Source organism: Lepeophtheirus salmonis, chromosome 5, assembly GCF_016086655.4.
Source record: "Lepeophtheirus salmonis chromosome 5, UVic_Lsal_1.4, whole genome shotgun sequence".
Lineage (NCBI taxonomy): Eukaryota > Metazoa > Arthropoda > Copepoda > Siphonostomatoida > Caligidae > Lepeophtheirus > Lepeophtheirus salmonis.
Genome location: NC_052135.2, coordinates 71,149,058 through 71,161,836, shown reverse-complemented (window position 1 = coordinate 71,161,836; position 12,779 = coordinate 71,149,058). Strand labels below are relative to the sequence as shown.

Here is a 12,779-nt window from a genome sequence, read left to right as displayed (position 1 = left end):
TATGTACCACTATCTATGTGTTATGACTTAGATACATCTTGTATATTATATATTTTTTTACAGTGTGTGTGTGTATCGGTTGATTGTTACGATCATAGATTTTTTTTCTACACATACAAATACTATAAATATAAGAGTTGCTTGATGTGAGGATGGTATTATTCTTAATTAAGCAAGGAATAAACATACTTAATATAGTGAGATATATACTACCTAGTCAATCGATTATATACAATTATAAAGGATGAAATCCCTTTTCTATACTCTAATTTTCTTATATTTCTCCGGCGTAGTCTTCGTTAGAGGTGAGTAAATTTGTTTATTTTATTTAGTCCAGTATGTAGTAAGACCCACTGACCTCTGAAATCCCTTCATTCAAATACTTCTTTAGTCCAACACTTTTATTGCACGTAATACTATTGAAAAATTGATTCATTAACTCTGAATAGAAGCTCATTAATATATACTTTGTTTTTGACTTAAATGTCTCTTTCTGAAGAACACATGGATTTGCAATGGTAGTGTACAAGTTACAATTTCTACTTTTTACTATATCTCATTTAAATGTAACTCTATATTTTCTATTTAAAAAAAATTAAAAATTACGCTAATAAGATATCACAATAGCCCTCACTACGAGTATTCAAATGTCATTCTTTTTATTACAAATATACTAAAGTCATAAATAAATGAATATGATGACGAAATTTTTTTAAAAATTGGAATGTTATTTTTCCCCAATTTGTATCCTCAAACCTCCCTCAGATGCCTTACGAAAATATACTTAATACAAATTTCCATAACTAAAAAGTATTTTTTTAATGTGATTGAAGAGGTGTTTTGTATGCAATACATATAGAAATGTGAACTAATGAACCAATCAAATTGTATTATAAGTATATTTGAATTTTTAATTGGATGTTTGAAATGCATACATTGAGACTGCCTGATTACAATGCCTGACCTCAATCAATTGTATTTTTTCATTCATACACTTTTTTGTTCAACAGATTAACTATGTGAGACAATAATCTATGTGTATGCAACTCTTCTTAAAATATCGAACAAACTTGTTATAGTATCTTGAAGGAGAGAGTGCGTGTTTCAAATAAAATATAAGTTATTAAATTTGTCATTTATGGACAATTAATAGTATATATATATATATTATTTTTTTTGAAGAGTTCAAAACGCATGCATAAAAGTATTATTTTTTGGAAACAAACTCTACGTATACATTGACTGTCTACCCGTATTTCGTACAAATCGTATTCATTTACTTATCCACAAACAAAGAATTTAATTTCTACATTTTATTTGAATCAAATTGACTATATAATTATTAATTATTATTATCAAGGATATTATTGATATTGTAATATCATTTCATTCAAGTACCTCTATTCAAAGCCATGGAGTAGTTTTCATGTCATTAAATAAGAACCTATAGATCCATTATCTTATTTTAATACAATCAATATGATTATGTCTATCAATTCAAATATGAAGGCAATAAATATCAATACACCTAATATCAGGTGCATAAATTATGTGGTCACAAGGAAGAGGAAACATTGAAATGTACCGGTTATTTTTCGTTCATATTTTATTAGACTGATTTGTATGTACCTATAGATATATAACTATATCATAATCATTTAATTTTTAAGGAGAGGATGATAACGATGCCATCGTGGTTGAAGATGACTCTGAATCTGATGCATCTGGCAAAGTTCAAACTCGTTTATTTACGGGTAATCAAGAACTAGATGCAGGCCTTGCAGGCTTAGCTTTAGGCGTGGGTGGTGCTCTCGTTGTTGGACATCTTCTAAATGAAAACGGAAAGAAACAACAACAAAAACTAAATTGTCGTCGTTACAAGAGAGACACAGATGAACCAAGTTTGAGATTTTTGAATTTTGGCGGTGGCAGTAACAACGGGCACCATCAAAATGGTAATTATTGCCCACCAGGAACGTACCCTGTTGGTAATCAATATCAAAATCCACCTTATAAACCAAATCACTATAACGGACCTAATAACTATAATGGACCTAATCATTCTCCTTATTACCCACCAACTCAGGGTCCATATAGGCAATCTCATCAACCCACCAATACACCTTATAACCAAGGACCATACAACAACCCCATAAATAGCCAATATAACCAAGGATCATTCAACACTCCTTATAATAGGCCCACCAGCGGACACTTTAATCAAGGATCATTCAACAGCGCTTATAATAAACCCATAAATGGACCATTTAATCAAGGATCATTCACGTCTCCCTATAATCAAGGTCCCACACAAGGTCCTTATAGACCCTATGCTCCATCCCAAGGATATAACTCAGGCCCTTATAATAATAATAATTTTCACAATAACCAATATAATACACGTGCTCTAGCTACAAAAAGTTCTGGAAATAACTACAAAGTACCTACAAACCCCGTGAAGACTCCAATTGTCGACTCACATGAATCATTTTTTCAACCAAGATCCAACTTGAAAAGTGCCACAAGTATTGATATTAAAGATGAGCCTAGTACTGCTGAAAAATTAAATGGCAAGGAAAACACAGACGCTGTCAAATTTATCATTTAAGTTATCTCTCAAAGTCATCATCATCCCACAGTGTATAAATCAATCTATAAAATATATATTTATTTTTTTCTTTCTATCCTATAATTATATATTTATTTATGAATTAAAACTTTAATAAAACCAATGTTCCTGATATATAAATTACATTTCATTCATCTACGAACAAATATGTTCATTCACTTTTTAACAGATTGATGATGTCAAAAATAGAATCCACATGACAAATAAGGTCCACAAACATTTTTTGCAAAATGATTATGACTGATGGTATCGTATTTCTGAATATGTATAATTTTGTTTATTTATGATTTAATCTACTTATCATACAATGGAAAAATAGGATTTATTTGACACTCTAATTCAATATTTAGGTAGGACATTCAGTACCACAATCAAAACTATGTCTAAATTTTAAAAGGTGGGAAGTTCGTGACTAGGATTTTCTTCGAGTGTTGACTAGCTTAAGATGAAATTTTTACTTATCTATACACTCCTTAGTAATCAAAGGTCTAGAAGTGTCATTCAAAAATAAACTATTGTTGAGCACAATAATCTATAATCTGGTCATAATTCTACAGTTTTAGTAGAATAAAGTTTAAGTTATGATTATATCAGTTGGGGCACATACATTATGTATAAATAAAGTTCAGCTGATTTTTAGATCAATATAATCAAATTAATATTTTACGTTGCTTTCCAAGACCCGTAACTACTTGGGATAGGCATATCTGACCAAAAGACACACATATATCTTTTAAAAAAATTATAAAATTTATTTATTCAAAAAAAAATTACAAACTAGTAACTCAAGCCCCCCTTACCTCCAAAAAATCCTAGTCATGACCATATATTTCCAATAGTTTTTAATATTAAGGAAAATTGAAGTTGCCCTCATAAAAAATTATTACTTATTCTAAGTCTTTGAATATTACTATATCAATAAGTATCTACTTTTGGATCATCCAAGGACGAATTAAAAAAGTCGGATTACTATAATATATTATATCCTTAGTAAAGTTATACTGAGTATCCTAGAATCCCTCATTTTCACATGTCTACCTACGATTAAATTTACACAATGGAAAATACTAAATGAAAATTGTTTGACATTTTTTTAATTTGATTCGATTACAGAGAACAATTCTAGATTAAAGGAAATTGTAACAAATCCATAGAATTGTGCTCACGCTACATCCGACTTGAAACTTTGAGTGAAATATACCAAATGGTTGGACTTGTGAGTCGTACGAAAACTGAGCTGTCAATGATTTTAGAATAAGAATGACACATTAATCGAATTTCTTAATTAGATAGTCCATATACCTACAACATAATATATTAATTGGATAATTTTTGAGTTTTCTGATAAAAATATCTTCTTTTTTTTGTACAATCATCGTGAAAAATAAACATTGTAGGTATACACTTTTTGTAGAAGTTGCAAATAGTAAATACAAATTGCAATCAACAAAATGAGAATATATATTTTCAATGAAACAATTTGGGTCCTTTTTTAAATATGATGCAATGATATAAATTTCATCAGATACTCGAAATTATATCAATGGTGTAATTTGTGATTAATTGATAAGTTCCATTTTTTTTCTTCTGTTATTTGTAAATAAATAGCAAATATCAACAAGATCAAAATGAAATGTTAGCATTAATCAATAGCTAGAAGGTAATTATAAGGGCTGGTATTGCGATTAAATAAAACTTTATAATCCGTAGAAATTGCAATTTGCACAATGACATAAGTTTTAAACTAACATGGAAACACTATTAATTTGGTTCAGTATAACTAGACGAAATGTACGGATTCAACGATTTTTTTTTTACGAGAAGATTATAACACGAAACAATTTTTCTGAAAATTTTCGTATGACTAAAACAAATAATTTATTTTTTTGACTAAAAGAATAAAAACAAAATTAAATGTTACGAAGACGGAACGAAATCAACAAAGCAATCCTTAAATGCTTCATTACTAATATAATATTAAATTAAAACAATATGTCCGTTCTATAACTAATTAGTAATTACCATTTATATTATGTGAGATGAGACTTAACTCATCCATAAATAATTATACCAATACCTCTATTATAAGAAGTCAAAGCAAACATGATAACTTTCACAATAGGGGCTTTCTTAAAACATTAGGACTACAAACCTAGGCTATAGTGATCCCCTAAAGGAGTGGATTGAAAGGGATGCTGGTGGCGCCATAGGACGCTGAACTATTAGCCTCCTATGAAATATAATGAAAATCTTGAGAAATACTACATACTTCTTTGAGGGGTTGGGGAGGAGGGGGAAAATTGTTAAATGGATGTCCACTGTCTATAGTCTATTTAGTTAAAGTATGATTTCATCAATCAAATTAGGATAAATGTATATTATTCCAAATGGAGTAGTCTCTGGACGAAATGGCAGCTTATGAATTAATGGGCGACGGATGGAAATATGAAGGTTGTGAAATAAGTGAGATACTTCAGATAGTGAACGGTTCTTATTTTTTGTTCTAATGGATAGTTGTGTAGTACTACTATTGAGTTAGTACACAGAAGACGGAGTAGAGACAGACACTCAGCATGGTGTACACCTCGTTCTTGTATTTAGTAGTAGGATTGCGTTGAGGCGCCCTCTAGCTGAACATAAAAATAAGGGAAAATAACAAATTTTTCCTTTGGAGCGAGATGTGGGTTTTCATTCGTATGAAGCGCTAAAAGAACTGATCTTGGTGGTGAATGAAATAAAGAGGGGATCTGGAAGAGTGTATTTAGTATCATCATCATGTCAAACAGTGAGACGGACAAAGCCTCTACGGACGGAGGGGATAGCCTTTCCTCCGGGTGGAAAACCACACTATGCCAATTCTACATCCAAGGGAATTGTAACAAATCCACGGATTTGTGTAACTTCGCTCACGGCACTTCCGACTTGAGGACACCTGAGGGAAATCCCATAGGATTTGAGCCCACTGTGGATAAATATAAATCCACACTCTGCGCTAAATTTCTTTCCATTGGATCCTGTCCCTTTGGCGTTGCATGTCGCTTTGCCCACGGAGTGCGTGAACTTCGAAAGCCGAAGAACAAGGTACGCCGAACCAAAGCATCATCTTTTCTTATCTATTTCTTACTCCTTTTCTTTAGAATAATCCCTTGTTCAAGACAACTCTGTGTAAGCTTTTCTCTGAGTCAGGATTTTGTCCCAACGCCGTGAATTGCCAATTTGCTCATGGTGTAGCAGAGTTGAGATCCAAGCCGATTGACTCTTTCGAGCTGGAAAGTTTGTCACCGGAAGAACGACAACGGAGATTGGAAAAGGCAAAAAATACTCCTGGATATAAAACAAAGATATGTAGCAAATATAGGGAGCACAATCATTGCGAATTTGGAGAACTTTGTCACTTTATACATGGAAATGGTTCGTAGCTCATTAGGGCACTATTCTTTTGTTAATTTTTTCTTATTTATTTCAGAAGTGATACCTGGTATAGATTTGATGCATAAAAATGACAACTCGAATAAATTTGATGCTACGTACAAAACAACCATGTGTCGTAAGATTATGTCAAAAGAAATGTGTGAATATGGATCTAAATGTCGCTTTGCTCATTCTGAGAGTGAGCTTAGAAAACCCTTGAATGTTAGCATGAACGCTCCTCATAACACCAATTACCACAATTCTCTTGCATTTAAAACTGTCCTCTGTTCCAACTATACTGAAACGGGGCAGTGTAAATATGGAGACAATTGTCAATTTGCTCATGGATCTGAGCAATTACGCTTACCTCAGCCTTTACAAGCTAATATTCAGCAACAGTCGATTCCTCCTATATCAAAATTCTCTGGCAATTCTCCATCCGTTCTCTACAAAACAACTATGTGCGCCAATATAAGGAACAAAATACCTTGCCCGCATGGGCCTTCCTGTTTATTTGCCCACAGTAATGGTGAACTTCGCTCTCCAATGCAAAATATATCGGTCAACACTTATTCAACTGGAAACAAACCTCCCATGTGTCAATCTTTACGGGTCTATGGTGGTGGATATAGTTGCTATTCTATCGAAAATAGTTCTATGCCACTCGGTAGTAACGCTCCTCGAACCTATGGTATCCAATTATCGTCTCACATGAATAACTCAGCGAAAAAAACTGCCATGTGTCGTCATATTCAATTTAATGGAATTTGCCCAAGAGGAAATCAATGCACATTTGCCCATTCTCACGAAGAGCTTCAAGGAAAGCAGGACGACGACAAGGAAGATCATGTCTATTTTAAACGTAAATCTTAAACGACTCCTTTTCAAATGTATACCTTTGGGGGTAGACATTGCCCTTTAAAGATAGATAAAAACACTTAAGCTCGATGAAATCATCACGAGCAATCATCTATCTAGAGAGCTAAAAATTTAAATTCAAAATTGTTCTTTACTTCATTTTTAAAAAGTTAAATTAATTATTACCTTAAATTCAAAGCTATTTAGCACTATTGAAGTCAATCTTGAGTTGCGAAGTGTTTGACTGAGATTACTTTTTGTTTTGAATGGGCTTTTGGTTCAGCCAAAATATATTTTTTCATACTTTCTCTGGAGGAACCAAAAAAATAAATAAAAAAATAGGATATTTTATTGTGAGGGTCATATGCATGTATGAATAGATATATATCAACTAAGAAATAAGACTCACAATCTCATACAATAGTTTATCTTGTAATTTTCTTTTGAAACAAATGATACTTTTTTTTTGTTGAAAAATATGGTACTATGAAATATGTTAATTGCTTTTTCTCTTTTCATTAGGTCCAGGATACATCCAAACGTAAGCTTGATGTAAAGATACTACTCAATATCTATAGCCTTGAAGATCTTGCTTGTAAGTTATAAAGTGATGAATCATTTTAGTCTAGTAACTAATAATTTATTTTTTCTTCTATATTGAATAGCTTATTAATTACACCAGTTTAAGGATTGGGATCTCACAAAAAAAAAAAAATAACATCGATATCAATAATTAATTTTCGATCTATTATGTATATGATATTTATTAATTTAAAATATTTATGTTGTAAGCTTAATTATCAACGCTGAAACTAGTGATAAAGTATTATGAATAAAACCTATATAATATTTTTGTAATTTTTAATTTGTTAAAACAGCTTCCCCTTTTCTCCGGCGAGATAAGTGGGTCTCAATAACTTTTGCAAAGTGATCTCTATTTAAAAGATTATAGGCGACACATAGCAGATGCTTGATTGTAGGGTGAAAATGATCGCATCCATTTTCAAAGGAAAAAAGATTTAGACCAAGTTCAAGGCCCATGCCTGGGTCCCCCTCATCATTGGCAAATTGAACATTCGTTATAAGTTCTTGAATTGTGTCCATTCTATCGTCCTCGGAGGATTCAGCTGCCTTTTTGAATATTTTTTTCAAACTCGCTGTACTTTCAGGAATCTCGCGATATCCAAGGCAGGTCTTTTTGTTGTAGGGAACTACAAGTCCAGCACCATGAAACGGACGAGCCACTACTTTCTTATTTCGCAACTTCAATTCACTGAAAGTGTTACATTCGTATTATTAAGTGAATGAAGAAACAATTAATAATTATATCATACTCAGATTGGAGATTTAGGTGAAAATTCTTTGAGGTAGCAAAGGCATGCAAAGACTCTTGAATCTTTTGAAGTTTTGTCTTCTTAAAAGGATCTGAGTGAATTAATAATTCTTTTATCCAGTTAAATATCGCTCCAAATAAATTATCTCCAAATTTTGTGATTTTACTAGAATTATTGTTCTTAACCCGACCAACAAAAGCAGGGTGCTCTTTGGGATCATCCCAAAAATATCCAAAGTGTTCTCCCTCCTCTGTACATCTCTAAAATATTGGAAATGTTCATACTAGAATAATATCTAAAGGAAATAAATTTTATGTGTACAACCTCAGACTTATCCACTTGAATGAGAAGAGTCAAAAATTCTGGTGGATCATAATAAAATCTCCACTTCATTTCATCATTCAAATTATGGAAATCCGTACTTAGTATAGCTCCTGTAGTATCGAAGAGAGCTTTGCAAGGATCCTCAGAGTTGAGTGTCTTACACCAATCGTAAAAAATTAAAAAGTCGGGTGGGAACAGTCTATTCACACTCAAAAAGACTGGATCTTCCTCCACAATTGTCTTTGACTTCTTTGCAGGTGGCTCTTCATCTTTGGGTGGATGCTTAAAACGGGCATGATGTACTGAATTTTTTTGGTAGCATTTATTTCCGTATTTACAATCTTCTCGGAGATCATTCGATTCACCTTTCATTATTGGTATTTATTGTCAGCAAAGTCTCTCAGCTTGTTTCCCGCCGAATACACTCTTTCTTCAGCAGAGTGAATAAATTCACTTCTTCTCTTTTGACAGCGGCAGTTACTACACTGTGCTGATAACTAGGTTAGTACAAACACATACCGTTTAGACCCTTTATCCTATGGTTGTAATGTTCTATAGCTCTTTAATCCATATGATTTTGTGCCAATATAATTTGCAAATCATATTTTTCAAATAATTAATTAGTTAATAGTTGGTATCTCAACACAACAAATGGTAGAAATCAGCAAAGTACGGTGTTCCCCGGTACTAATACGCCAATAAAATGATAGAAAGTTTAATTTTCAGAATATAATTAGGTCCCTCTACATTATACTTTAAATTATTTAGAGCGATTAATAGTTCAACTTTGACTTTATTCTTGTAACTTCAATATTTAAAAAATATATTCATAATCCCAACGTTTCTTCTAACCAATGTATTTGATGTAATTGAGTTAGACATCATTTATATTAACAACCTTTTACTTATAGGGAGGTTACATCTTATGGAATATGTTATATAATAATTAATTTATTTGTTGCTTCCCAGTTTATCAATGTTAAGTGATGAACTAAATTACAATTGAGCACCCAAAATGTAATATGCAGATAAATAAAACTCAATATATCTACATATAGACTAGCTTGTTTTGAATTATTTTCTCATTTTATTGTCTCTTTAAGACCAAGCTAAAATTACATTATTTGCAGTCATGAATAAATACGGTCGATTAGACACAATATATTCAATATTGGCTCCGTTAGTTGATGAAGAGACAAAGAAACCTTTTAGAAATACATTTCTATATTTAGCCCATAATTATTACAATAAGAATAAAGAGAATGAATTTAAGTTTTACTTTAATAGACTAAGTTAAAATAGTATTTAGGATAATATCCCTAGAAAGTTTTGCTTTATATGACTACAAGCACAAGGATGGTAAAATAACTCAAATCTAATATTAACAACATATATTGAACATAGTATTAAACTGAGGATGTAGCCGCAGCTTTACCACGATGATATTCTTCAAATCTTGCTTCTAACTCTGGTCTAAAGTGTCGAATCAAACCTTGAACAGGCCATGCAGCTCCATCAGCGAGGGCACAGATGGTATGTCCCTCAATTTGCTTCGTTAATTCCCATAACATATCAATTTCTCCGGCTTGAGCATTACCTTCAACTAAAAGTATAATAATTAGTATTGATTGATGTGTTAATGGAAGAAAAAGATTCCTTACCAAATCTCCACATCATGGTGTCCATCCAATTGCATCCTTCTCTGCAAGGAGTACATTGGCCACATGATTCGTGTTTGTAGAAAGTAGCCAGTCGTGCGATTGCCTTAACAACATCGCATTGTTTATTCATTACAATGACTGCTGCGGTTCCTAAACCAGTTTGCGCAGCAATGAGAGCGTCAAAATCCATCATGACATCATTACAAACACTTGAAAATAAATTAGAATTATGCTTGTTTCAAGATAAATGCAAGTCTTTAAAAACTTTTTCATATTATCATCCCATACTTTGATTAATTGGAAAAACTATAAAAGTAAGTGTGCTTACTGCTTAGGGATTAAAGGAGTTGAGGATCCTCCAGGAATTACAGCTAAAAGATTATCCCAGCCTCCAATGACACCACCAGCATGTCTTTCAATCAATTCTTTTAGAGGAACAGACATTTCTTCTTCAACTGTACATGGATTGTTGACATGTCCAGACACATTAAATAATTTCGTTCCTGTATTGCGAGGTCTTCCAAAACTAGAAAACCATGTACCTCCTCTTCGACAAATTGTAGGTGCAACGGCTACAGTTTCAACATTGGTCACGGTTGTCGGACAACCAAAAACGCCAACATCAGCAGGAAATGGAGGCTTAAGACGTGGCTTTCCTTGTTTGCCTTCAAGTGATTCGATCAAAGCGGTTTCTTCTCCACAAATATAAGCACCTGCTCCTCTGTGAACGAATACGTCAAAGTCATAGCCAGTGCCACAAGAATTCTTTCCAAGGAAACCCTTAGTGTATGCCTGAAACCAAAAAATACAAAAGTTTGTAGGAGTGAAATCCCATGAACTAATCCTTATATTTTACTTCTTTGATCGCCACTTGCAAGTTCGTGGTTTCATTGTAGAACTCTCCTCTCACATAAATATAAGCGGCACGTGCCCCCATGGCTCTTCCCGCAATTAAACAACCTTCAATCAATTTATGAGGATCGTGTCTCATGATTTCACGATCTTTACACGTTCCTGGCTCTCCTTCATCCGCATTAATCACCAAATACTTTGGCCTCCCATCATCAGGCTTTTGCATAAAACTCCATTTCATTCCAGAGGGAAACCCAGCTCCACCCCGACCGCGCAATCCAGAGACTTTCACCTCATTAATGATCCAATCTGCCCCTTTTAACACAATCTCTTTCGTCTTATACCAATCTCCTCGGCTCATAGCTCCCTTGAGACGCCAGTCATGGCGTCCGTACAGGTTCGTGAATATTCTATCAGAGTCTTTCAACGGCCCAAACTTGGTCTTGGTCGACTCCGAACGTGCACCACACACATAACTCGCTAGAAACGACAACAACAATTAAGAGCCCTAACTATTTCCTTTGACCTTTACAATACAATCTCCTTTTTTCCTACCTTGAAATCCACGAAGAAGCGGAGTGTACTTTGTCAATGATGTCATGATCCTTTTCCTATACTCACTAATCCAAAATTAGGAAAAATAAGGTCCAATTGGCCTTTTTTTTTCTTTCCTTGTCTAGATCAGACAGTTATGAAAGTTTATGTAAGATCAGCCGTTATATATTTTAATATGTACTTCTGACTTCATCATTAAAAAAAAAGTCATTCTAATGACGCAATCACTCATTTTTTTTCTCTCTCTCATTGCGCTCACCTATAAATATAGTTTAAACAATGAGTTTTAGTATTATCGGGAGGAGCACAAACTCCAACCACGCAACCTATGGCGGTGAAAAACATCATTTTTGAATATGAATTCGACTACGTGAACTTATATGAACTTTGTACAATCATAAAGCTATAATATTTGTCGTAGTTGTAATTTTATATCAAAATCCCTAGTTACTTTATGAAACCCTTCTACTTTGGGATAATGTTAGAAATCCTAAAAAAATTTTGCACGAAAATTGACGGATTGACTTATTGTATACAACTCAAAATCAAAGTAGACTTATATTAAAGGGTTTTCTAACGTATGTGTTCAAAATATTATTAGACTAATTATATAAACTGATGAATTTGTTCTTCAAAAATAAAGTATCAGCTTCAGTTTGTGTTTGTACAAGATAATTATGTAATAAATTGCATTCAAATAATTAATTAATATGAAATATTATTCTACGATTGATCTTTGGATACTAATGCGACTAATTCATATAGTAGATAGAGTCGAGTGTCTTTGCTCAATGAGCCAAATGGTTTGGTGTTGCATAATTGAAATGGTTGGAATAGAGCCAAGATCATAAAATATTATTCCAAACTATTAATTAAGAATGATTTATTTTTAGATGTGTGTAGTTTTAATAAAATTTGAATGTTTATTTATTATTTCGGGACTGAAATTTAAATGTAATTCCAAGAGTAGGATTCGAATAGTTTCTTGAGGTTGTATTTATAATATTTAGCGATCTTGACTACAAATCTACAGCTATTTTAAAATTTGCAACTGCAAATACATAATTTATGTGTTCCAAACCGAATTTTGGAGTAAATACAAGTGACTCTGCTGGTAGAATCACTCATCTCCCATAATTATTGCTTCATGTGAAT

At 32.8% G+C, this 12,779-nt stretch overlaps 4 protein-coding genes across 4 annotated transcripts; 2 read left to right on the top strand and 2 right to left on the bottom strand.

Moving 5' to 3' along the window:
* Positions 1–147: 147 nt before the first annotated feature.
* On the top strand, positions 148–2,741 carry LOC121118226 (uncharacterized). The gene is made up of 2 exons (XM_040712782.2): positions 148–305; positions 1,671–2,741. The coding sequence occupies exons 1-2, from the start codon at positions 245–247 to the stop codon at positions 2,606–2,608; spliced, it is 999 nt and encodes a 332-aa protein (XP_040568716.1). The 5' UTR covers positions 148–244; the 3' UTR covers positions 2,609–2,741.
* A 2,420-nt stretch (positions 2,742–5,161) lies between these two features.
* On the top strand, positions 5,162–7,747 carry LOC121118224 (uncharacterized). Its single transcript, XM_040712779.2, has 5 exons — positions 5,162–5,710; positions 5,767–6,040; positions 6,096–6,902; positions 7,421–7,493; positions 7,564–7,747. Exons 1-4 carry the CDS (start codon positions 5,405–5,407, stop codon positions 7,441–7,443), a joined length of 1,410 nt encoding a protein of 469 aa, XP_040568713.1. The 5' UTR covers positions 5,162–5,404; the 3' UTR covers positions 7,444–7,493; positions 7,564–7,747.
* On the bottom strand, positions 7,632–9,035 carry Hpf1 (Histone PARylation factor 1). Its single transcript, XM_040712780.2, has 3 exons — positions 8,557–9,035; positions 8,233–8,492; positions 7,632–8,171 (listed from the first exon to the last, which is right to left on the bottom strand). The coding sequence occupies exons 1-3, from the start codon at positions 8,926–8,928 to the stop codon at positions 7,760–7,762; spliced, it is 1,044 nt and encodes a 347-aa protein (XP_040568714.1). The 5' UTR covers positions 8,929–9,035; the 3' UTR covers positions 7,632–7,759.
* A 727-nt stretch (positions 9,036–9,762) lies between these two features.
* Positions 9,763–11,838, bottom strand: ND-51 (NADH dehydrogenase (ubiquinone) 51 kDa subunit). Its single transcript, XM_040712778.2, has 5 exons — positions 11,625–11,838; positions 11,074–11,549; positions 10,546–11,009; positions 10,218–10,426; positions 9,763–10,159 (listed from the first exon to the last, which is right to left on the bottom strand). The coding sequence occupies exons 1-5, from the start codon at positions 11,668–11,670 to the stop codon at positions 9,963–9,965; spliced, it is 1,392 nt and encodes a 463-aa protein (XP_040568712.1). The 5' UTR covers positions 11,671–11,838; the 3' UTR covers positions 9,763–9,962.
* Positions 11,839–12,779: the final 941 nt, after the last annotated feature.